This window comes from Amphiprion ocellaris, chromosome 4 (genome assembly GCF_022539595.1).
Source record: "Amphiprion ocellaris isolate individual 3 ecotype Okinawa chromosome 4, ASM2253959v1, whole genome shotgun sequence".
In the NCBI taxonomy this organism is placed as follows: domain Eukaryota; kingdom Metazoa; phylum Chordata; class Actinopteri; family Pomacentridae; genus Amphiprion; species Amphiprion ocellaris.
Genome location: NC_072769.1, coordinates 34,481,209 through 34,507,140, shown reverse-complemented (window position 1 = coordinate 34,507,140; position 25,932 = coordinate 34,481,209). Strand labels below are relative to the sequence as shown.

Sequence of the window (25,932 nt, the reverse complement as noted above, 5' to 3'; positions counted from 1 at the left end):
AAAAAAAGGCGGAATGATTTATTATGTCACCGTACCGTAAGTTGCATTATACACGCTTCACAGGCTATAAGCTTTAGAGAAAATCGAGGTTGTCCTGCTCCCTTTGTTGTTAGAACTGAAATACTTTGCATTCTTGTTCACATTGTTTGAAAGCCGCCCAGGTCAATAGTTGTAATAGTGTGTTCCCTAAAGATAACAAGCCAAAGCCTGCAGGATTTAGCCTACATCTCTGCCCATTCAGCCCGAATAGCTCTTGTTGTGGATCTGTTAATTGATTGTGTTCACTGTGTCCCCGTTGCTTTCTGTTTACACTGCACACTTGAGAGCTTATTTTACTTCTGCTTGACCTGCAGGCTGCGCGATATGCATTCAGACACTGTTGTGGTCCCATCTCCAGGTGTGGTGCCTCACCTTATTTTCATTCACCAGGGGATGGCCACGAAGCTGAATGGAAGAGAGGAGCGGATTCCACGTAAGGACGTTGTTTGGCGTCGGACACCTGCGACGGACTGGAGGTAAGGTGGAGGTCACATGCCTGCTGTAAGCTACTGTGCAGGGCCTCCCAGGCACAGCTGTGGGATTGTGGATGCCCAGAGGCACAACAGGGCCTGTGATATTTCTAAAATCAGCCAGAGGAAAACCCAGAAAGCTGTTCTCGTAATGCAGATCCAGACTCAGCTCTTAAGCCAGTAGAGCTCTCCAAAATAGACTCAGGCAGTGGAACTAAGCAGACTTGAAAGTTTACTCTGGTGGTGGATGGTGGAGGTATTTTTAGAAACTGCTGCACTCAGATTATTATGATGTATCTTTCCAGAGGTATTTCTTGCACAACTGCCTCAAGTATTATCGTTAACCTGTCTGTCTGATCAGCTCAGGCTTAGGGGAACGTACTGTAGTGGATTAAGATGCGAAAAATAAAGACACCGCCTAGGGTTTTTTTGGTTTCATAAATGCACACAAATTCAACCTTTTTTAGCATTTGATGAAAAAAGGAGGAAGCCTTTGTGCACATGCTGAACATTGTAACTTGAGATGTGTGTAAAGTGCATCCCAGCTCATTATGAAGTCATACACCTGCAAGCGTTTATCTGCTGTTTCAATTTGGCACTGTATCTGTCGCTGCTTTATGCTGATTTGGAGCTCAAAGGTGGACAACGCTGTACTGTGTCTAACAAATCACATGGAAGTATTTAGAAATAGTCACACATCATCACTTCTCCTATCTGCTGCCACAACTACAGTCTGACAATAAACTGAAGTAAATTGAAAATTGTATAAAAATCTAGACAGTGTTTCACGTAAAGGAGTGGTGCAGTGTGAGATCGTTGTGGGTTCAAACCTGCAGCCTCTTCATGTGGAGTTTACATGTTCTCACGGTGCCTGCGTGGGTTTTTTCCAAGAGCACCGGCTTTGTTGCAGACCGAGCACAACGCCCCTCATTGCAACGACATTCCCGGACAATGGCAGCTTCCCCCAGGAGGACAGTGCACCCAAACATGCCACAAAAAACACTCAGAAACAACTTCACGAACGTGATAAAGACTAATGTGTCAACCTGGCCTCCAAAGTCCACAGATTCCAATCCAATCAAGCATCTGTGGGATACACAAGAACAGTCAGATCCATTGAGGCTTTGACCCAAAACCTTGACACCAGAACCTACAGGACACCTCCAGAGGTCCTGTGTCTTTGCCCTGAGCTGTTTTGGTGGAGCAGAAAGGGCCTGCACAATACCAGGCTGATGGTTTTAATGCTGTGGCTGACTGGTGCACATAAACCTGCATTTTAGATAAAGATCTCAAATTTAGACATTCAAGTTATTTTGTGACCAAAATATTTAGCAGAAAATTGAACTGAAACAGCAAATATACTAAATAGACTATAACTGTGATATTTAAGAAATTAGATCTTAATTTAATGTTAATTATGCACATATGATAACATCATAATACTCCACTACCATCTGGTACAATATACACTACCATCATGGTCTCCACCTCCATACATTTGTTTTTAAAGTGGAATTAATCTACCAAAAAATGGAGAAAGGACCAAACAATAAACAAATTTAAAGCTAAATTTGAGTAGTCGCATTAATATAATTGTATTTTTTCCCAATTTTTTATAGTGATGATATATTTATCCTGAATTCTTTGTGAAAATCATGTTGTGAAAGTCGGATGTCATGACAACCCTAAATCAAATGCTCAAATGAGCCTCTTAAAGTCAAAACTAAATACGCTAATACACTAAACTAATAAAGATTAAATGAAGCAGTGTGTAATGTAGGCAAGAATTTATGACAGATAGCAATTTTAAAAATGTGTTTAACCCTCTGAACCCCAAAACCAAGCCATGAAAGCCATGTTATCATTTTAAAAATGCAGATGAAAAAAACAACTTTTATCACAGCCAGAAACTATAGAAACAGATAGATTTGTTGAATATATAACTTAACAGTGTGTAGTCAGAAAACTTAACCAAATCTAAAACCAAATGACTTTATTCTACACGTCTGATTTAAGTATTTGCCAAAAAGACACTGTTTGTATGACACAGATTTTGTATGAAAAAAAACAACAAATTCTGAATTTCTCTATAAAGTCCTGACTCAGTTGCAACCAACATCCACGTGACAAAATTCAGAAGCTATTCGGCTGAACTGCAGGTTCACATACGTAGCAGAGGGGAGACAAGTATAGAAACAAATTAAAAACGTAAGTCTATAGGATGTAGAACCGCAGTTTTTGTTTAGTTCAGTACCAGAGGTAACACCTGTAAGAGAAAATGTTTTACATGTTGATTCCATTTTTTTCAATTTCTGTAAATATTCAGAGTCCATTTTTGTTCCTTTTTAAAAAAAAAAAAAGATTTCTGTGATCATAATTGTGTTAGACTGCACAGAAAACATCTTCAAGTTCTCTCTACTTCTAGCCTTTGTTGTGCTGTTTCCATAGAGATGCAGGACTTTATATTACAGTTCAAGATGAGCCCATAGTGAGTTAAAAAAAAAAAAAAACAGAAACTGCTTGGACTGCAGAACTTTTAAACAAACTGTCAAATATAACTCATTTTGTCATTTTCTACATTTTTGTCCATGTGATACAAGCTCCTGAAGAAATTGGGACATAAGAAATCTATATTTTTGACATTTTGTACTAAATAAGCCAAAGTACTGCTGCTACCTTCACTAATAATCACACCAGCGACACCGTAGTTTCTAAAGTGTTTTAATTGATGTATTACAATGTGTACATTTTCATCAGGTAAACATTTACAATGTAACTGATTATTTCATTGATTGAAACTCTATATTTCAGTTTTTTGATCACTTCAGTGTTTGAGTATAACAATCCTGTTGTGGACAAGATACGCACAGCTGTTTCCAGCTGCTTCCAACCCCAGTCCGTCCGTATGCATGCAAACATTACTTCATATCTTCTACACATTAACAGATAATATCAAATGCAAACAAGGAACAGTCTATTCTGGAGAAACGTAATTACAGTTCAGTACAGCAAAGTTAGAGATCAAGCAGCTCACTATAGCTTAAGTACACCATTTATGTAGTTAGAAGGCTTTTCTTTACGAAATCAAAGCCAAAACTGTTTGCCATCTCTCTCAAAGATTAAGACTGTTCGAAATGTGTTTAGTTACACTTCATTAGTTGATGAATTACAAGATAGGAATCTGCTGGAACGTTCTTTGTGCGCATGCAGTTCACTGAATGAGTATTGACGTCTTTGTGCTTGAAGTCTTTGGAGCGATTTTTAGGATATTTGGTGTTTGATATTTTTAGCTGTCGCAACGATTCTCCACCACCGTCTGTCTGTCTGTCTGTCTGTCTGTCTGTCTGTCTGTCTGTCTGTCTGTCTGTCTGTCTGTGTTTTGGTGAACTTCCTTTGGATACAGTTCTTTGTTACTGACAATTAAAACTGCACAAACACTGTCTTAGTATAAACTGAGCCTCAGTGATTGGATAAAATTCCTTACAGTTTGCAGTTTCATTAATAACTAGGGACCAAACGTTTGGTACTATATATTACAGAACAACTCAACTAACACAGAGACAAGAAAAGAAGTCACCTTCAATCATCATTACATCATTACAAAGTGTAAGTCTAGGTATTTTTTAAATTAGAATGTTGTGAGTGTAACTAAATCTAAAACAAGCCCTCAAGTAATTTTAAAAAAATGAAGACGAGAGAAAATTTATCAGATTTGTTTTGTGGCAGCTGTTTGGAGTTAGCTGGGATGAGATTACTGGGAGAGAGCAACAGAAGGAGGGCTGTACTATGAAGCAAGTTTAACATATACAGGCTTTCTTTGTGTTATCTGGCTCAACAAAACCTAAAACCACAAACAGAGATAATGGTGGTTTCTTTGTTAACCAGGTTTTCTTCACCAGATTCTGCACACGGTCACATAAAAGAAGATGTTTGATGGTTCATTTGACTTAGAAAACAGACCAGTCATGTGTTGCCGACTTCGATAAAGAGGAGCAGGATGCTATAATTAAGAGCTATGAAGGATATTCAATTTATAATGACTGAAAAGCAACACCATACTGCAAATAAAGCCAGAGAGGAACACTGGTAGAAATCTGTTCATTATTTTAAGCTACTATATTTATTTTAGCGCTCAGTGACTCTCAATGTAGCCACTTATTTCTAACATGACATCTTCACATTAGAGCTATACATTTAAACATCAAGAAGTGCATTTTGGTCTGACATTGACCCATAATGAAGGAAACATGAAAGTCACTTTTGACCAAATCAAAGTGAAATTAATATTATTGATTGAAAATTTGTTGCAATTTCAACAGTGTAAAACGGACTTGGCATCAAATCGGGATCAAGCATATAGACATAATTTTGCATTTGTGGCATCACCAGCTGAATGCATGTAGGTTATCATGGCAACACAATGCATACAACTCAATATGTTTGTAGCTGAAACCATAGCTGAGAATCTGTATCGCTCAGAGAGAATCATCTGGAAAACAATCGGTGAAAGAGAGACACTGCTTACAGCGGATTTATATCCCAAACCCTGAACAGCATCAGTTACCATGATCATCTGACAGACTGAAAGAGATTCACCTTTGGGACATTAAAAACTCTGGATTTACGCTCTGCACACCTCGCGATAGCATTAATCTTGCTTCATAGTACACCCCTTTGAAGGCTGTATGTTGTACTGAATGGGATGATAAGCAAATTAGAGAAACGCAAGCTTCTGCAATTAAATCAGATTTGCTGAAGAAACACACTACCACATTTTTATTTTAGAACGGAATTTTGAAACAACAACAATACCTGTCCACACAAGCATTTTGCAACTATTTCAGTTTGTTTTTTATAACATGCTTGAAAAGGCGTGTCTCATGAACATACATTGGATATGTGGGTGCCGATGTTAACATGAGGCAGGCGGCTGGTTGCTCAGTTGCTGAAAATACTACAAAGGAAGAGAAAGAATGGTCAAAAGTAAGACTAGAGGAGTTCCTGAACTGCACAACAGACACTACCAGAGACAATGCCTGTTTTTCATTATCCGTATTGAATTAAATTAACCACTGCTTGTCAGAACTGACGTCTTTGTTTTCTTCCTGTCGTGTGAGCGGAGCTTGATGAATCAGGAGAGAACACGTAGTGACGATTAATCAAATAGCAAACATGGGTGTCTGCAACATTGCTTCCAAAAGTCTTCTTTTTTTGTCAGTTTAGACTTAAACACAACCTTAGAGTTTGCATAACTCTCTGTTTTAGGATTTCTAAATGCCAGAAATGTGTGGACGCTAGCTAAACGTAGCAGAAGTTAGACATTTTAAAATGAAAACGTATTCGTGTGGATGTACCCTCAGTTTCTTGGGCTCTAATACTCAAATTTAAGACTTCTATGATGTCGAGGTAAAATCAGATGGTGGAGCCAGCAATCTATTGTATGAGAGTAAATGACTATTTTTCTTTTCAGCATCTCTGATATCACTACACTGCACTTGACACACTAATGCCATGATGCTACTTTGCTTATTGCCTCTTCTCTGTGGTGCCACTGACACCAGTAATCTTTTCTTGAGTCAACAATAACCAAAGGTGGAGCAGATAAAGCAGCTTCTCCATACAGCTTAAATCTGCAACTCAGGACTCACCAGAACACCACCAGCCTCCAACCACAGTGTCTAAAGTATGTATTTGAGTAGCTATGTCACTGTTAATACACTCCTTCAGTTAATATTATGATGATCTACAGATGGCTGATAACTAGCTGTGTGAGATTAACAGAGGAATTCCTGGTTTCCTCATTATCATCGTGTTATCTTTACAGCCACACCATGATAGCTAGAAGTTGGTTGGCTGCCAGAAGCTTAATCATTAAAAGTTTTTACACTCTGCGTCTATATTTAAAACACATCACGCCTGGCCATGGAAACATTCTGCCAGTGTGCTGCAGTGATAGTGCAAAGCTAATATGGGATGTTTATATGTGGATGAGAACATTGAAGGTGATTCTTACACTTGCTGATGCTCCACTTTCAAACCTAAGCAATGCACAAAAAGTGCAGAAGCCTTTTTTTTGTTGTTGTTTTGTATTTTGGCACAATCAATATGTAGCACCACCAAAGTTCTGCCAAGCAGTCTGTTTGGAGAGAAATCCTGTACGTCAAAGCATATTCATACAAACACGAGAGTCATACTGGCATCTTAGCACTAGCTGGAGAAACAGGATTATCCTATCAGCAGTGTACAGAGTTTCTAGCCCAGCTACGCTGCCAGTCCTTCATGCAAGAGAGTTGGCAAAGAGAGAGGGGTGCAGAGTGAACCACGGGTTGATGAAGCAAATCTATTCTGGGTTGCAAAGATACAGTTTTTCAGACTAATCTCACTTTTCACTTTGGTCTCCATGGTGTGAAAAGCTATGGCTTATCATTCGGTAACTCAACATGGAATGGGGGGATGAGGGTGTGGTTCTTGCATTCCTTTGTAAACCCTGCTTCTTCTTTTTTCATTGTTTCATCTTATATTGCTACTCTGGTTGTTGTCCCTTAACTAGACTTTGCGCAAACACATTTTATGGTTTGCTTTAACCTACTTACCAGACGGATGGGGTTTACGAAATATACAACAGTAGAATAAAGAGCCACATAAATTGTTTGAAAAACGAGTGCACAATCCTTTGATGGAGCATCTCTGGATTGTCCTGATGCATCTCCAGAAAGAATAAGACTAACAGCTCCTGGTTTGATTATTGGGTGGAGTGGATACATTTTCTTGTCATTTTTTTTTTTTTTAAAGAACTACACTGAAGTTACATTAGAGAAAACAACACACTCTGCATTCTTACAAAGATCACAACTACAACTGGAAGTGTGTTTTTTTTCTGTCTGCCACCTGGTACTTTAAAGCGTATGTGTCTAAAGACCATCAGCCTGAAGTTCACATTGTAGAAAACAAAACACAACAAGTGCTCAGAAGATTCGGATCACACACTCTCACACGCAGAAACAAAAATAGCAAAAGAACTCAATTCAATGGTTTCTTTTTTGTTGCACAAGCTCAAGTACCGTTGGCCTCAGGTAGAGTGAGGCCTAAGGATGAAGTCCTTTAGTCATGTAGTTCTACTAATGAGCACCACTAGGATTCAGCTGGTCCTGCACCGCTACTGCCTCTATCCTCAGTCCCTCAGGGTTGCTGTCATTAATTGGTGGCAGTCCAGATCCCCTCGAAGCTCCAGCGGCCCCGGCAGCCTCATCCCCGTCTTCTGATCCACACACCAGCACTTTCCCCGCTGGCCGTCACGAGCAGGATGGCACTGCAGGCATAAAGAGGATAAATAAATTATTCAAGCTTTGTAACAGCAGCTTTAACCATCTGAACCCTAAAACCTGCTGACAGGTTATAAAGGAATGTTATGTTAAAAAAACAGACATCAAAATTGTACTGTTACTCATATATGTTATATATCGCCAAAAAAAAAAAAAAAAAAAAGTCAGATTTTCCCCTTTCCAGCAGTGCTTCAACTACTTATTTTGGGCATGCAGTTCCATCAGGAAAAATAAACATGATTAAGCAGAAAATCATAATATATGGGTCCACAAATCTGCTACCAAGTTCAAAAGACATGTTATCTTTAAAAAAAGTGGCTAAATGACACCATTTATCTGGGCCAGAAACTGTAAAAACAGAAAAACATGTCAGATTTATACCTTTCTGACGGTTCTTGAACTACTCGTGGAAGAATGAAGATGATTAAGGAACAAATCGTAATATTAAGGTAGACAAACTAACCCTCTGTATCTGGCAGGCTTAAAAGGAATGTTTGGTACAAAAAACCCACCATTTATCAGAGCCACAAAAACAGAAAAAACTGTCCAATTTTTCACCTTTCTGTTGGTGCTAAAACTACTCATATGGGACATGCTATTTTAATAGGAAAAATTAACATCATCAAGCAGAAAATCAGAGTTTATCGAATTTATTCTCTGAACCCCAAAGTCTGTTACCATGTTATCTTTAACTGGTATCATTTACCAGACCAAGAAACTGTAAAAACTGAAAAAAAGGTCAGATTTCCACCTTTCATTGGAGTGGAAAGTACGCTTGTGGAATGTGCGGTTTCAACAAGGAAAATTAAAATGATCTGGCAGAAAATCATATTATATAGGACCACAAATCCGCTAACGTGTTTGAAAGGCGTGTTATGTTTTTTTTGTTTTTTTTGTGCTAAATGACACCATTTACTAGAGTTAGACACTGTACCAAAAATGTCAAAGAAATTGTTAGATTTTCAACTTTTCACTTCTGCTTAAACTACTCATCTGTGACATGCCATTTGGTCAGGAAATGTAACTAAATCTAAGTTATGAAATCAGGATATTTATTCAGAATCATTTTGTTCTATATGTCTCATTCATAAAATCCCCCAAAATAAATCATTTGCACCAATCGGATTCTGTGCTTCATGGTTTGTCTGTGAAGCCTATACCTGCAACCAACAGCTAAGTGACAAATGTTCTGTGACTTTTCATCGGATATTCAACTTTCCAACAGTGCGACGTGCTGTTCAGTCAGGAAACTGAACCAAATCCAAGCTTAAAATCATAATATTTAATCGAAATCAATTTATTCCACATGTTTCACTTAAAACTTTACATTTGCATTAAGCTGATTCTACAAAAAATATACAGTTCTTTGCCATTCTGCACAATCTTGAAGCCATTAGTGACTCAGTTGTAACCAAAAATGACATGACAGAAATTCAGTGAGTTTTTAGCTGAACCTGTGGTATGTAGAATCACATGGGCGTGTGGGCATTTGGAAAAATGTTGTACATGTTGATTCCAGTTTTTTCCAATTTTTGTAACATATCTGAATTTTCGTTCTACTTTTGTGGTGCTTCCATAGAGGTGCAGCACTTCAATGTTGCAGTGAAAATTTAGCCCACGGTGAAGAAAAATGTTTTGGTTTTCTACCTTTACCCTGAACTTTATTGTTTTAGCCCACTCTCACTGTTATCAAAGGTGGACACAGTGGAGCATTTGGCAGCTAAAGAGCCAAACAGGGTTAAACCAGTAGGAAAATGGGACTCAAAATAATCAGGTGAACACAAACTCTAAATGAATGCGGATAGGGCACAAGATCAGGCTTTCTTTTAAAGATATTTTCTTTGTTTTAAAGCTCCAGAATCAGTGGTCAAATGTAATATTTTCGCACCAGACCGCATGAAAAAATATTTCTGACTTCCTTTTAAAATAAATATCAAGCTGTCTTTTAAAGTCTCCCTAAGAAAACTGCCAGCAATATTTCAAGTAATTGAATTATTTGGTTCAAATCTCCAAACGTTTCACCTGCAGGCTTTTAACAATTCCCCGAATACAAAATTTATTGCATGCGTTTGCACTCCCCCCCCATCCCCCCATAATGATTTAGCTTCTAAAAGGGTCCAAGACAGAGCAATTAACAATCTGAGAGCAGCCCTGCCATGAAATGATTCCCAGTTGCCCCTAATGACCTGTGCTTTACTTCCCAACAGGTTTTATCAATGTGCAGTTTTAGTTAAACAGTAAACAGATGCCTGTGAATCCGAGCAGAGATACTTTAACCACGTTACACAACTCAGATGTTTGATGACTGGTGCCTCAGCACAGCTTTGCTTTTATCACTGCCTCTACATCTGCTGCTGTGATTGCATGTGAAGCCTTATCTGTGTTTTTCACTGATTATCTGCATGTTTGCACAATCTTGCAAAAGCAGAATAACGAGAGAAAAAGGCAACAGCATCCAAAAGCTAATTGCATCCATCACTGCAATAAAGTGATTATTGTCCCACAGTTTAAGGGAAACCGCTTTACGCACAAAGTCTTGACTTCTAAAAGTAAATCACTTTCCATGTGAGCTTAGAAAAATAAGGTCTTGGCATTAGCATGATAGTCTGCTTGGAGACAGTTTTGTGTTTATCTTGAACTAGTAAGACAATATGTCATCGGCTGCGGCTGTGTTTTGTGTGTTGGCCTGCAGATTGCTGATGGAGTCTGAAACAGAAGATAGGAATTTTTATTTGTATTGGCTGAATAATAGAGATTCACAGTTCACCAGCAGACATGGCCAAATAGTGGTTGGCTGAGTGTTTTAGTAAAGCTCACACGCTGTAAAAAAAAAAAAAAAAAGAAAATTTTTAACTGTCTTTAGCTGTAATTTTTAACAGTTTCCTGCTATTATCCTGATTTGTTCAATTACAGATAGTATCTAGTAAAATTACAGAATAATAGTATTAATAACAATAGTGTTAACTCTGAAAAAAATGGCTAAAATTAAATAATGTCTACATTAAAAAAATAAACATGGTCATTGTTTAAAAATATATAATAAAAGTTCAAAATTGCTAAATCATTTTCTAAATTGTTATTTTATAAATCATGCCTCATACAAATCACAAAAATATATTATTTTACATGCTGACTGTAAATAATGTTCACTTCTGTATTTTTACAAATGCTAATTTGCTCTTTTACCACATTTGACAGTATTTTTTAAACTTTAATAATACAAATATTTTACAGTTATCTACTGTTATACAAAAAAAATACAAATATATTTTTATAGACTCATAAAAATCTAATATTTTTAATTGTTATTTTATTAATTTTCCCTGTTTTGCTATATTACTGACAATATTTAGTCACAGAATAAAATTATTAACATGATAACAGTCAATTAACAATAATCTGTGTTTTTAAAATGGTATTGTCACCCTTTTACAATATTTATCTATAAAATAACACTATTTTTACATTAAAAACAGCAAAAACATTGTTATTGTACAGATATTTGAAAAAAATAGCTAAATCATTTTATGACTGTTGTTTTACAGATTTTTCCTGTTTTGTTACATTACAGAAAATATCCAGTAAAATTTTAACAATATGTGCTCTTAAAATTACACAAGTTGACTGTATTTAAATCAGCCAAAAATATAGTTAATTTATAGATATTTGCTCTAATTGTCACCATTTTAGTTTTTTTGTTTGACTGATTGATTTACACGGTGGTACTGCAGAGAAACGTCTGAACTGAACATTACAGTATTCCACCACTTTTTACATATTTTTTTGTACTTTGTTTTTTTTTACAGTGTACTGAGTTTGTACTTATAGTAACAGACCTGTTTAGCGTGGAAGTCTCCATTCTTGTCACAGTTTGGTATGGGGATTGTGAAGAGATCGTCATGTGTGCGGGTATTTGATGCCAATCTGTCGAGCGCTCTTTGTAGCTCGGCGCGACACGGAGCCTGTGAAAACATAAGAAACAAGTCCTGATGTGATGTTTGTACATCAGCCAAGGTCCTGTTACAGATTCATGCATTTGTGCAAAATAATTGTCTTTAATTTTCAAAAGGGAGGAGAAAATCACAAGAAAGTTTAGCTCTGTTGTTAAAGTAAGCTGTTTTAAGTTATCATTTCAGTTTGCCTAGAAAAGTATTGAACAATAATGATAATATGATTTCAAATTCCTTTATGCTTTTGTATTCTGTTCTGATTACTGACAAATTACAAGTAACCTGCTGAACCTGCTACCATACGATCAGCCACATTAGAGTATATCACTGATTGTGTTGTTGTCTGTGAGATATATCAGGCAGCAGGTGAACAGCCAGTTGTGGAAGTTATTGTTGGAAGCAGGAAAAATGTTCCGCGTGTTGAGAATATGAGAGACTCTGACAAATTGTTTTGGCTGGAGAATGGAATCAGAACATCTCAAAAACAGCAGATGTTGTAGGGTGTTCCTGCCGTGCAGTGGTTACCAAAAGTGGTCCAAGGAAGGGCAGCTGTTGAACCAGAGACAGAGTCATGGATGCCCAAGGCCCATTGATACTTGTTGATAGAATCAGTCCCTCAGAAGAGCTGCTACAGCACAAGCTGCTGAAAAACTTCATGCTACTACGATGGAAAACATCACAGCTTGTTGTGCAGCTGCAGACTGGTCAGAGCGTCCATACTGACTTCTGTCCACTACTTAAAGCTCCTACAGTGGACATCAGAACTGGACCATGGATCGATGGAAGAGGGGGACCTGGTCTGATAAACCATGCTTTATCTGAAGAAGAGATGGCAATGGAATGGAAATAAGACAACTGGTGGAGGCGGTATGACGCTGTGGACAAAGTTCTGCTGGAAAACCTTGAATCCTGCATTCATGTCGATGTTACTTGGACACCAAAACATTGTTGCAGACCATCTCCACCAATCATGGCAGCAGTATTCACTAATGGCCCCTTTCAGCAGGATGATGTTCCTTGATACGCTGCAAACAACAAAATTGTTCAGGAATGAGAAACATGACGAAGAATTTAAGGTGTCGACTTGGTCTCCAAATTCTCCAGATCTCAAGCCGATCGAGATTCTGTGGCTGCAAAAACAAGTTCAATCCATAGAGGCTCCACCTAGCATCTTCTAGACCTTCTACTGTCAACATCTTGAAACCACAGGAGGCCTTCAGCAGTCTGTGGAGTCTGGGCCTTGACGTGAAAGAGCTGTTTTCAGTACCTACATAATATTAGACAGCTGGTTTTAATCTTGTGGATGAGTGTTGTATCATCTTCAAGGCACATTATTTTGGAATTGCTGAAAAGAGACATTTATCAATTCCTAATTCATTATTTTCACTTCTCCACACTTTAAACTTGCGCTTTTATTTAACATAGCATCAATCACCATGCTGCTGAAGTGGTAATTTCACACCTAAAAGCTACATTGTTTGTGTAAATATCCGCAAATAGCACAGCAAATTGTTGGCTTTGACTTTAAAAGCTAACTTATGATTGCATTGAATGCATCATTGTGGCAGATTTTTTAATCAATCTGCTCGACCAGGCCAACTGCATTTTGCACAAAACACCAAAAAATGAAAAGCATACTTTTCCCAAAACTAAACTTTAGTTGAGGTAAAATTACCTGGGTGGGCGACCCCGATTAGTCTATTTGTGGAAGTCTGTGGCATCAGTGGTTGTTCATTTAACACATTTCTGTGTTAAATGAACGCACTAAAAAAGGTGCGCCTGTTACTGATTAATAGGGATGTTATGATCCCACTCTTGCCAGTGTTAAAACTTAAAATTGCATGTTGATGTCAATATGCACCTGAACTTTATTTCACAAAACCACAATTAAATGTTACGGTCAGTAAATAACCAATTTGTACAATTTATAACCTGACTGTTGTGCTTGTGGCTTAGGAACTATAAAACCTTAATGTGAAACACCTGCTGAGGCATGTGCAGCAGCAGGGATTGCCTTGTTTCGTTGTTTTCTGTGAAACTGATAAGACGTCTCCCACCAGCACCGCCTTGGTGTCCTCTCTGGCGGCGTTGTTTCTCTGATTTGTGGATTTCGGAGGGTGTCGGGCCAAAGTCTTCTGTATGCAGCGCTTGTCCTGTGGACTGCACCGGATATTGCTGTTGTTCGGATGTTCGAGGATGATCTCTTCCTGCCTGTCAACTGCTGAACAAGAAGAAATCATGCTTTAGTTCCTCAAATTCACAGTGAACATGATCACATTGTAATACAATTTACAGAGGTTTTGTTTTATGACTATCATTGCAACCTAATAATACAGCGATTTAATGACACAAGCATAATTTAGGGCAACATCCATCCTTGTCCTTCAACATACAGCCATTACAGCTGCTGAAATGTAGGCTAAAAATGAGGCCAGGTTAACCACAAGGACACAGAGCCTTGTTCTCGTTGTGGGGGGGGTGAATGTGTAGCTCGGCTCTGGCCCTGCTGCTCCTCAACACCACAGCAACCCTGGAGGTTTTTTAAAAAACGATACCACCCCGGTTCTGCCACCCTCTGTACATCGTGGTCTGTGCCACATTCACCCTTGCATCCCTATAATCCTGCAGCTCTGTGGCCCTGCAGGCACCCAGCTGCTTCCTCAGGAAATGCCCCCCTCCCACTCGCTCTCCGCCCCTCCACAACAACCCCAGTCTGGGCCAGATGGAGGTTGTTAGAGGGTATTTGCACTGTCACAAGTGGGCACAAGTGGTTGTATGTGTGGTGGTTGCGTAAGATGGGCAAAATGAGGGATCAAAGTCGTGTGTTTCTTTGTGCATCTTGCGTTTCACCTGTGGCTTGTAAGACTTGGCAGCAGTTTTGTACTTTGTGCTCATAATGCTGGAATCAAAGCCCTTTAAAGTGCAGTTTTGAAGCTGTTCTCACTGTGATCACTGAACCAGATCTGAGCTCTGGTTACTGTAAAGGTCACTGCCAGGCTTTCAGTTAACTGCTGCTGGCAAAGAGACACTGGAGGAATGGTTTGTAGCCTCCATAATCCCTGCAGCCTTTTCACAGCTTTGCAATGCATGAATGCAAACATACCACCACCAGTTCTCTGTAGCAGCACACTTTAAGAACATCCAGTAAAAATAAATGGTGGACATCTGGCAGAAAATTACGTTAAAAATGGTGCAGTCCTACAATACATTAATGTTGCTTTCAAAATTGTTAAAAAAAAAAAAAAAAAAACTGAAAATGATAGCAAAGATTTGTAAAATTATAATATTTTTAGCTGATTAAAACATCAAAACTGTGTTATTTTACAGTTACAGACTGTAGAAGAAAAAATTACCATTTGTATAAATACAGATACAGTGGACATTATGTGCCGTTTGCTTGTGTGATTTTTACAGTCAACATATAAATTAATGTTATTTAACAAAACATGAAAAACAAAAAATGTTACCATTACCATTTACCATAGATTTACAGTTTTCAGTCCTAACTATGCATTTTTAAAAACAAAAACAGCAAGTATCTGTAAAATAGTCACACATTTTCAAAGAGCAATTACTGTTTATAACAAAATATAATCCTTTAATTCTTTTAAACTCCTTAATGAAGGTATTTTTTCTTCCAAATAACAACAAATATCTTCATTTTATGGTCAAAAGAAATGAATCACCGTTTGTAAAATTGTAAACAGATTTTTGAATGCAATGTTATTTACAGTTTCGTCTGATTTATGTGTAGCATGTTAATTACTATAAAGCAAAATTACTTTTTTTTTGGTTTTACTGTGTATTATCTGTAATTTAACAAAACATGGAAAATGTGTGAAATAACAATTTGCTGATTTATATACAGTTAAACAAATGGTGTAATTTTATATTAAGACATTGTAAACATATATCTGTTAAATAGCAGTCTAAAAAAGGTATTTACTATTTTCAGTCAGTGATGTACATTTTTTTTCAAGTAAAGATAACTGTAAAATTATAATATATTTTGCATATTTAAATAAAGTTTGAAAAATAATGTAATTTTATGGTTGAATGTTGTAAAGAAATGAAATATTTGCTAATGTAAAAAGAAATACTTAATGTACATAAGTTTCTTTCAACAGACGAGAAATATCTGTAAAATAATTGCATATTTTCGTGATTTAAATGCAGTAAAAACTGTGTAATATTCAGGTCAAACAAATTTTTGACGTCGACATTGTTTACAATTTTGGTTTTAAACGTTAACGTGTAAATTTATAATGTTTTTCTGTGTTTTTACTCAGTGATATCTGTAATTAACAAAACTGGGGAAATTTGTAAAACGATAATTTGAAAAGTTACTTTCCAATTTTCCATGCTTAATGTAGATTTTCTTTCTTTCAAACAATGCCAAATATCAGTAAAATAATAGTTTGAATATAAATAATTAATATGTTGGTTACTTAAATACCGGAAAAAAGTGTAATTTATGGTAAAAAGGAATGAATAACAACAATAGATATTAAAAAAGATGTGAATGTTATTTATTTATATTTACTTATTTACTTACTAATGTATTGTTTCTTATCTAATACATTTTTATTAATTATTATTAATTCTATTTGCTTGTTTTTTTAGTAAAAATGTAAATTTAGACTTTTTGTGATTTTACTAATTATTATCTGTAATTTAACAAAACAGAGAAAATATGTATGATAGCAGTTTAAAAACCTAGAGACTTTTTTAAAAATGACAGTTATGTGTAAAATATTATTGAATATGATAATTATTAAATAATTAATAATTTAATTATTTTAATATAGTAAAAAATGAGTAATTTTTGTATCATAAACTATGAATAACCATTTGTAAACATTGTAAGAATAGTTTTGATGTGGATATTATTTACTTATTTTTATTTTGCAAATTTTATTATGTTTTATCTAATTCTATTTCTATTTATAAGTTTTATTTTTTTTAGCTTTTTTTAGGGTTAATATGTAAATTAATACTTTTTTCCTTGGATTTTTCTAATTATTATCTGTAATTTAATAGCAAATTGTTTCATAAATTACATTTAAATTCATTTCATACAGTGCAGTTCTCAGCATCCTGGTTGATTTTTCTGGTGATGAGTGGCAGCTGGACGGTGACTGGGTTTCTCTAGACTTTGTCATCTTGCTTGGCTTGGCTCGCCTGTTGGGGGGAAGTGTGTCTCTGGGCTGTTTGTATTTTTAGTCTCGTTGCTGTTAAGCCTTGCTCATCAGCACTTTCTTCCACAAGAAGCCAACCGGGTCTCAGCTGCTTCCCTTCATTCCAAGTTGAACTCTCTCTCCTCTTCTGCCACTTTTCCGATTCCCCTCTCTTTTAGCAGGGTGAGCCAAAGTGATTTAGAAGTGGGTCAGGGGTGGCATGTCCTGTTTGCTACCACTGCTGTTTTCCACGGAGGAAGTCGCCACTTTTCTGTGTGGTTTCATTTGATGTGTATCACCAGCTCTTGGCGTTTTACACCATAATTCCAGCAGTGCATTGTCAGCCCCGTGCCAGCACACTGCAGAGCATTCTTAGCCACAGGTGCATAACAAATATAAAGGAATACATGATTATACCCAGAACCGGGCCTTCACCTGCTTTCTGTGGTAAAGCAAACTCAACAGAATCCTTTAAACAGAGTTCATTTCCTCCCTGTTAATCATCATCACAGTATTTTGTTTGCTGTCTGATTGGCTCTGTTTGATTTGAAATCTGTTACGCAACAAACTACATTGCTTGCTCAATGTCGCTCTTACTTAAATATTTGTTTTCACATGTCAGCCGCTGCAAATGTAGTCGTCACAGCAGCGACGACGTGCGGAGGAGCATCATTTACAAAAAAGCCCAAAACAAAACAAAAAAACCCTCCAGTCCAGCTCATTGCGGTTGCATCATTTAATCTACATCATAACAAGTCCAGCCCAGGCATGTGTCTGTTCATGTGTTTGCCTTCTCGTCGCCAGCGGCACAGCAGTGACATGAGGAGGTCGTCGGATTTCAGATTCCTCTGTTAGTGGCTTTTAGGGCCGAGCTTGTAAACCCCAAAGACAAATATCCTCCTCAGATAAATATTTAGTTATGCTCAGTGCGATTGGCAGAGGACTTTCCAGTGGTTTATTCTTCCACTAGCTTAGAGAGTCCATTATGTGGAACATTTGTACAACAACATGAGATGCAGCCTTTTAAAAGTAATTGCATAATTTGTGTGATGTTTAACAGGGAAGTGCACTCATAAAGGCAGGATAATAGAAACAACCTGTAAATCTGAGTTTGAATCAAGTTCAAACCAGAAATCTTATTTTTCTTCCAGTGACTTCCAAATTTGTGGACATTTTATTCACAATTCCTAAAAAAATCTAGTGAATAAAATACTTGAAAATATTGTTTTTGCTGACCTCAGGTGGTTTAAAAAATCATTTTACCACAGGGATGCAGAAGTTAATTTCAGGTTGTGTCAGACATTGCTTCTGGATTTGGTTGAAGCTGGACATTTCTGACTGAATTTATGTGAAAACTTTAACAAAAACAGAAAAACTGAAAAAGTAGACACCAGTAAAACATTGCTTGTTCAATTTACTAATCTCATATGTTTATATATTAAAACATGGCAGTTAAAAAAAAAAATGACCAAATGAGACCAAATATTACACTTTTGAAATATAAAACATTTAAAAATTCAGATGTTAGTCTTGATCTGGAAATCATAAAACACCAGTTAGGTGAAACAAACAACCTGAATTAGGCTTGTTTGTCAAAGTGCCTTTTCCAAAATAACCCCGACTTGATCACGAGTTTTTTCTCCTCTAAATAAAGTTTCTGTTGATTAGATTTCAAAAATGCAACAGAAATAGAAATTGGTTCTGATGTGAGATTTATTCAAGCCGTTTGTCTGCATTTGATCTGTCCTAATTGCTTCATTGTCAACCGGGATCATTTCTGTTCTGTCATACTGATTTATGCTTTTTTATGTCCAGGGCTGAAACTAGAGCTTATGCCAAGGTGATATCTGCAAATGACTTGTTTTGCCCACAACCCAAATATATTCAGTTTGCTGTCATATAAGAGAAAAGAAACAATAAAATGTTCTGATTAAGAAGCTTCAATCACAGAAATGTGACTCTTTCTTCTTTAAAAAGTCACTCCAATTCATCAGTTTTTAAATTAGCTGTCGGCTTATTTAATAGCTGATGGCTAATTAATTAATCATTGTAGCACTATTTATGTTCAAAGATTGTGATTAACTTCATCAATCAATCCATAAAATCTAAGACTTAACTCACAACAACAAAAGATAAACATTGTTCACTAACACTAATAGCTTAAACTACCGTATACTGACAACAGTTAATGTTTTTTGGGGAGGCAGTTTCTCCAAAGTGGGTTTTTAAGATTTTCTCTGGCAGTAGCGAGCTCAAAAGTCATCCACATTTACTACAAAAATCCCCAGTTCTTTTTCAGTCAACATTGGATGCTGCCAGAGGATCAGTGTCAGACCACCGGTTTCCAGGGAAAAGATTTCTTTGAATCAGTTAATCATCAGCTGATGCAGCCTCATGCAGTTTTAAGAACAACGTTCCAGACCATTGGCAAGGCCGATGAAAGCTTCAGAACCTCTTTGAAGCGTTGTCTGTCGAAGGAAAAAACTGAAGGAAAGTAGAATCTGCTCTGCTGCTGCCTGAAGCTACTTTTCCCATCTAACATATAAATTGTGACAAAACAGGCATACATAAAGATGACATGTTGAATCCAAAAAGAGCAGATTTAGTGTTAATTTACCGTAGAAGGCAGAAATAATTACAAAGAGCAAATCGGGAAATTAGGATCCTAAATTGCATGATGTCGTTTTTAGATGTTCTCGATTCTGCTGAGGAGAATATGTTCCTCATTAATGCCCCTGTTGAGCTAAGTTCACAGAAACTGAAGCCAAGTATAAAATCATTATCACTCTTAGCAACGGCAGCTTTCTAGTGGCTTATTAACAATTCTGTTGGCTTGGCTTAACTCGCTGAAAATTGTGTAATACTTCAGCCTCGGGCCTGAAAACATTAGAAGCCAGATATGACACACACACACACACACACACACACACACACACACACACACACACACACACACACACACACACACACACACACACACACACACACATACAGGTGTGGATCAGAGACAAAATATGAGCAAGGGATGGAGGAGAACCTCTTCCAGATGGATCGTCATCAGGATAAACATGATCCTTTAGCCTGTGAAAATCTCCGGATCAAAGCATTGTTCTGTGAAACACGAGTACACTGCCTCCTCTGAGATTCATAGTTTCTGCTGTTTTCAGGGAGGAATTCTATCTTTCATCTAGATAAAAGCCAGAATCTGAATTTGTCCAACTAAGCTCAGCTCCAAGATTCAACTTCTTGTGCGATTACTTGATTGTTTACTAGGTGTACTTGCTGTGAATTCTGTCACAGCGAGGGGTGATCCTGGCTGTGCTGATGCACCGACGCTACGACGAGTGATGAATCCATCTCTGAATAGAGGGAAACCTGCAGCTGCAGTGAATTAGGTCAAACTATTCTGGGTTACACAGTTTTACGTTGAATATTCTTTTTTTAAAATACAGAAACGAGGTCTGGAGTGCAGAGGTGACGATTACGGCAGCATTTCTGATGACCAGTGACTTATTACCTAGAATATTGCTTTAATTTTAGTGAAAAAAAATAATGTGAGTGCACTTCTTGATAAAATGTCTATTTGTAACCTTGAGGTGGAGTTGCATTTGAAATCCCAGCCCACAAGGATCCTCTGCCCTCAGATAAAGTATGTGTCATGGCCGGGACAAAGTTGGATTGTTTGTGTGTGTCTCAGCTCCAGCTCTGGAAGGGGGTCCCTGCGGCAATTAGTTAATCACATTTACTCCTGCACAAGAGCCCCAGCTGTACAAATGCACCGCACAACCCAAAGAAAGCAAACACACAAACATTACGGGACATCTGCTGACCAAAATTCTCTCGTTTGGGCTCCCAAAAACGTGCCGAGGAGTCCTCCCTCCCAGGCTGGAGCAGAAATCTAGGTTAGCATGCTGCTTTCATAAAGACCTGTGTGCGTCACAGTAAATTGGGCATAGTCGAACAGAGTCTGGCTTCATTCATGCAGCTCTCTCTGTGCCTGTAGGTGTAAGACTTTTCATATCTGACATCTGTATCAGTTTGTAAATAATATCCGTTTCACTGTCGGAGGGAAGCATCTGAATACCCGACACCGGGGCAGCCTCGGCAGGAATGTAGGAGCGGACGCCAACACATGCACCGTGATTTATTCTAAGTATTAAGATAGACAGGATTTCTAAGAATGGGATATTAAGAAGCACTAAGCTGTCTTGACATAACATGCAAGATAGTGCCTGTTGTTGCTATGGAAATTCAGTTCAGGAACAGGGAAACATGCTGTTTTCGAGCAAAGAAAATGGACCGAGAGCTCCTAATTCTTGCCAGCTTTATTTAATGTTTCACTTTTCCCTCTACTTTTTCATTTACAGCCTTGAAAATGAACTCAAGGCAGCACAAAACCACTGTGATTTGAGTATTCTCCGGCAGTGTCAGGATGCAGGGCTGTAAATAGCCTCTACACCCTAAATTCCTTCTAACGGTTGTGTTTGGATGTGCCTCTATCCCAGGGTCCTTTTATTATGAATTCTCTTGGTTTTCAAAAACCCTCTACTATTTTTATCTAGCATGTTCACTGTTGCTAGGAGTGGGGCAGTGTCAGACATGTATTCAGGAGATGCACCCCCTTGTTTAATAATGCATAAGTACGGTGAATGCGCCACAAAGGAAATCTCCTGCTTGTGACTGGAGTTGCTCTTTGCTTCTCCCCCCTGCCTTTCTGATTGTGTCTCCACCGCTATGGTTTACATTCTTATACAGCGGATCTGAGCCGCTGCCCAGTAGAATTGATTTACAGTGAGATTTATCAGGCAGAGCTTCCCTGCTTTGTTATGACAGGCTCCGGGGGTGAGAAGGAGTGTGGAGGCAAACAAAACTCAGGCGCTCACATTACAGAACACCAAAAACAAAACTTATGAACTTTCCAAAATGTTCCATCTAGTGCCGCCCCGCCCTGATGGAAGGACCCTCGGTGCACTGCGGCCGACTGAAAAGCAGCAATAATGTTCAGGGAGAGAGACGGGTGTGGACAGAACCAGGCCAAGCTGAGCCAACCCTCCGTTTTTATCATGCTCAAAACAGCTTTCTTCTTCTTTCTGATTCCATTCAGTCACGCTATGTGCCGGCCTAACCTATGCTGGCCTTGTACAGAGAGCAGAAGGCTCTAATTTCAGCTCTGGCAGCAAGAGTGCCGATGAGCTCATCCTCATGAAGAAGCTGGACGCGGTGGGCGATGCGCTCGAAGGCTTGTTAGGGCTGGGAGGAGGTGGGGTGCACCCTCGGCCAGGGGAAACAGATGCTGCAATGGAGATGAGCGCCCTGGGAGTTCTATATTGTCTAAAGCTGATCCAATTCTTTGGTGTTCTGGCGCTAGCAGATAGCCTACTACCATTACCAGTAACTGTCTGGGCTTGGTAGAAGCAGTGCCGGGCCAGATAATAGATAATCTGGAACAAATGAAAGAACAACCTTGTCTGCGACACATTAGAACAATTGTCTCATATGCCATAATGGAAATCAACACCACTCCCTTTGTGGAGAGACATTTCATCATGAGAAAGAAGTTCATGTCAGAGCAGTGAACTGGAATTGGATATGCAGATAAGACGTCCAGTTTAAGGTGTCCCACTGTGTCAAAGTGGAAACAGACTTTGTTCTTTGCAAGAGGAATGCAGCAACAAGGAGGAGAGTCAGAAGCTGGGCCAGAAGAGCGAGATAGAGACATGGGCAGTAGAAGGTTTAGACAGCAGCAGCAGCAGCAGGAGGAACAGCAGTATCCATGAAAGAGCACCGAGTGGATTGCAGAGAGCTCTAATAGCCCTAGACTGGCCACGCTCCATTACAGTCATTTCATACAGCAGCTTTTATTACCTCCTCCCATTACAAACACACACACTCATTCCCTGGGACACACACACACACACACACACACACACACACACACACACACACACACACACACACACACACACACAGACTCTCACATTTCCAGCTGCACCACAATGCACTTCACAACTACCTGCAGGACCTCGGTTTAACATGAGGAAACTAATGCCGTCATTAGTTCCCGCTTGCAGACAGATGCACACACGCCCACCCCAGCCATCGCCATGCCGCTCTCCGACTTACAGCGAGGCCTCAGTCGCAAGACAGCAGAGCGACTGTGTGCGCCCTCCCATCAGGAGCTGGTGCGTGTGCATGCTCTGCTTCAGGGCTTAGCTGAGATTAGGGTAAACAAGCAGCACATTGTCACACCCCTCCTCACCGGCTCTGACTCTGCCCGGCTCAGGTGAGGCCGAGGCTGCAGAGACAGAAAATACTGTCCTGGCTGTGGGTCTGCAGACGCCACGCCAGGTTTCAATCAGAGCATCCTGACCTATTCAGAGTAATCTAACTACAGTTGAAGTGCTCTCGCTCTCACCTGAGTTCTCCTCCACCTCCCTCTCGTCGGTGCAGACCCCCTGGCCATGCATCAGCGAGTGCAGTGGCCTCTCCACGCCACGTGGCGGGTAGCAGCGGAGGCCCGTCCCACATCGGGGCGAGTAGACGCCACAGTGCGCCCCTCTTGGCAGGGCGCAGGTGGGACAGCAGCCGCAGCCAGGCTCCTTCACCGTCTCCTCGCAGCCCTCCGGCAGGCGGCAGCTGGCCAGCCTCTCCTCGGAGCACACTGGGCAACGGATGGCCTGGTCCGACAGGCAGAGCGCCGCCAGCGACAGGGCACCAAACACCCACAGGCCCCAGCAAGACGGAGCTGCTGCCACGCCACCTCCACGACCCATGGCAGCACCCGGCACCTGCACACAATCCTCTGCCCTGGTGTATGGTCCCCTCAGCCTCCCTCTGTCCTCTGAGTGTGGTGCAGCTTTTTTGATCACTTTCTACCTCAGCAGCAGATTTTTTTTTTTTTTTACAAGACAAGCAAGAGGAGGTTTGAGAGGAACGCTTTGTCCAGGAGAGTCTTTGATATGTTCAGCTGGTTAGTGTTTCAATTGCAGGGACACAATGCCTCTGCTGTCTTAGCCTCTCCGTTCCTCTGATTCAGTTTCACAGCGCAGAAACTGGAGCCTGCCTCTTGATCTGCTCAGCTGGCGAGTGTCGTGGTGATAAGAACTAGTTTTTTTTGTTACGGTGGAATGAACAGCAGGGATATCCACCAGGTGAGCCCTTGCTCTGTCTCCGAGTCCAGAGGCTCGCCCGCCTTCCAAAGAATCTGGTTTACAAGTGTCCAAATGCAAAGCAGGTCATCAAAAAGTAGGCAGCGTTTTAAGTCACGGCTGTAGTTTCCTCCTCTTGCTGCCGGTGTGCAGTGCAAAGGACTCACTGCTGAGAATGGCTCAACACGAGTGGCTCTCCTTGGACTTTATACTGGTCCATGGACACGCCTCTTTCTACAGTGAGAGAGGAGCTGAAAGGCACAGCGGAGAAAAGCCAGTCTAAAGCTCTCTGCCTCTGTCTCCCTCTGTCTTTGCCTCTCACTCAGACACAGAAACTTATATACACTCTCCCTCACTTGTCCTCTCTCAGTCCTGAGTGCACCGACTGAAAAAACAGCTGAATCGCCTTCTCACTTTGCACAGAATAGTTCCCTCTCTCTCCCTGGGTCTGCATATGGCTTTCATATGTCAGTCACTCTTGTGTATTGACTTGCAACATTAAACAGTTTAAAAAAAAAAAAAAAAAAAACGAGTAAAAATCCGCGCTGCTCCACTTAAAAAACCCAAAATGTGCCTGTAGGGGCCGAAAACAAGCAACAAAACAACCTCTGCTCCCTTCAACAGGGTCTCGGCATGTGTTTGTCCAGTGGTCAGTCTCTCCCCCCACCTCCACCACTTCCATTATGCCGGCTCCCAGATCTCTTTCTCTTTTTTCCCTCTCTTGCTACTAACTGGAGTGGGCAGCTATAAAAGGCAAATGGACAGTCTAACACCCCCCCCACCTCCTCGCTGCTGCCCCACCCCCGCCAGTCCTAAAAAAGCCTCCCACCGGTGGGATATGTTTTAACAACGCAGCAGTTTATTATACGTGTGTTTCTGATCATGAAAGACTCTGTAAATCGGGCGCGCTGCTTTGTTCATGTTTGCCTGTGTGCAGCAGATATGCCCTCCACCCAGCCTTTAAGGTTTTGAATCATGGCTTCTTTTTTTCTTTTTTTTTTTTCCTGTGTTCCTTTGCCTCCATTTTGCCATGGAAACCCAGCATGCATTGTAACGCCTTTGTGAGTGTGCGTTCTTTCAGCTTTTTTCTTCAGGCTGGTGGCTGGTTGCCATAGGCGGGCCATGGGCAGCAGCCAAGCCCTCGCGAAGGCCGTGCACCACTCAGGTGGGCGCTGCACTTTGTGTTGGTTCCTCCCGAAAAACATCTTATCGATGGCACAGACAGATCCGGTCCACGGAGCGGCAGCGACCGTATTTTTTTATTAGACCCTGTGATTTAAAAAGGAAAACAACATCTGTTCACTTTTAAGTAAATGTCTTTAATGAGATGACTGACTGTAAAAACAATGTACTGAAGCAGTTGGTAGTTAGTGGAGCTGCTCACTGGTCCCAGCAGGTTCATTATGTGTCATTTATGAGGTGTTTGACTGTGTGTGTGTGTGTGTGTGTGTGTGTGTGTGTGTGTGTGTGTGTGTGCGCTTTTAAAGGGGGTTTCTGGGACACAGGGTGGTTACTCAAAGGTTAACAGTGGTTAGTAATGCTGTTTTGTAGATGCCGGCTGTGCTAATGAGCCTGAATGTGAGTGTGTCATGTTTCATTGACAAGCGCTTTTCAGCATTTTTTTTTTGCCTTTGTTAGGTAGCCAGAGTAGATAAATGATAAGAAAATTTGAGAAATAGATTAAAAAAAAGTGACAGAAATACTGGTCTAGATGTGAAACCATGAACATTGAGATGACTTTTAAAGGTAGCTTTCCAAAATGAAGCCGTCTTCAAACCAAAATCAGGCACCCAACTCAAATAAATCTGTTTTTCTTGCTGTATTCA

General features: G+C 39.6%; 2 protein-coding genes across 6 annotated transcripts in view; one reads left to right on the top strand and one right to left on the bottom strand.

Annotated features, from left to right (window-relative positions):
* Positions 1-25,932, top strand: part of LOC111569990 (zinc finger protein Aiolos-like) — a 48,247-nt gene that overhangs the window by 1,919 nt on the left and 20,396 nt on the right. For both annotated transcript variants that reach the window (XM_035949176.2, XM_035949175.2), the window contains exon 2: positions 430-515. In XM_035949176.2, the coding sequence (XP_035805069.2) occupies positions 449-515 (67 nt within the window). In that variant the 5' untranslated portion in view covers positions 430-448. The remainder of the gene's footprint in view (positions 1-429; positions 516-25,932) is intronic.
* Positions 3,215-24,409, bottom strand: LOC111569980 (insulin-like growth factor-binding protein 4). Of its 4 annotated transcripts, none has more exons than XM_055009946.1 (4): positions 23,374-24,409; positions 13,750-14,002; positions 11,668-11,793; positions 3,215-7,818 (listed from the first exon to the last, which is right to left on the bottom strand). In XM_055009946.1, exons 1-4 carry the CDS (start codon positions 23,729-23,731, stop codon positions 7,755-7,757), a joined length of 801 nt encoding a protein of 266 aa, XP_054865921.1. In that variant the 5' UTR covers positions 23,732-24,409; the 3' UTR covers positions 3,215-7,754. The 4 variants fall into 4 exon arrangements, with proteins under 4 accessions (XP_054865921.1, XP_054865923.1, XP_054865922.1 ...); XM_055009948.1 differs by having other exon boundaries at positions 13,765-14,002; positions 23,374-24,407; XM_055009947.1 differs by having other exon boundaries at positions 13,750-13,999; positions 23,374-24,401.

Excerpts from the sequence above, each read along its gene's own strand:
- LOC111569980 (XM_055009946.1), bottom strand. The coding sequence starts at position 23,731 with ATGGGTCGTGGAGGTGGCGTGGCAGCAGCTCCGTCTTGCTGGGGCCTG. Across the intron at positions 11,794-13,749 it reads AGCAGGTGTTTCACATTAAG|GCTCCGTGTCGCGCCGAGCT; the intron begins GTTTTATAGTTC and ends ATGTTTTCACAG. Across the intron at positions 7,819-11,667 it reads GAGACTTCCACGCTAAACAG|TGCCATCCTGCTCGTGACGG; the intron begins GTCTGTTACTAT and ends TTATGCCTGCAG.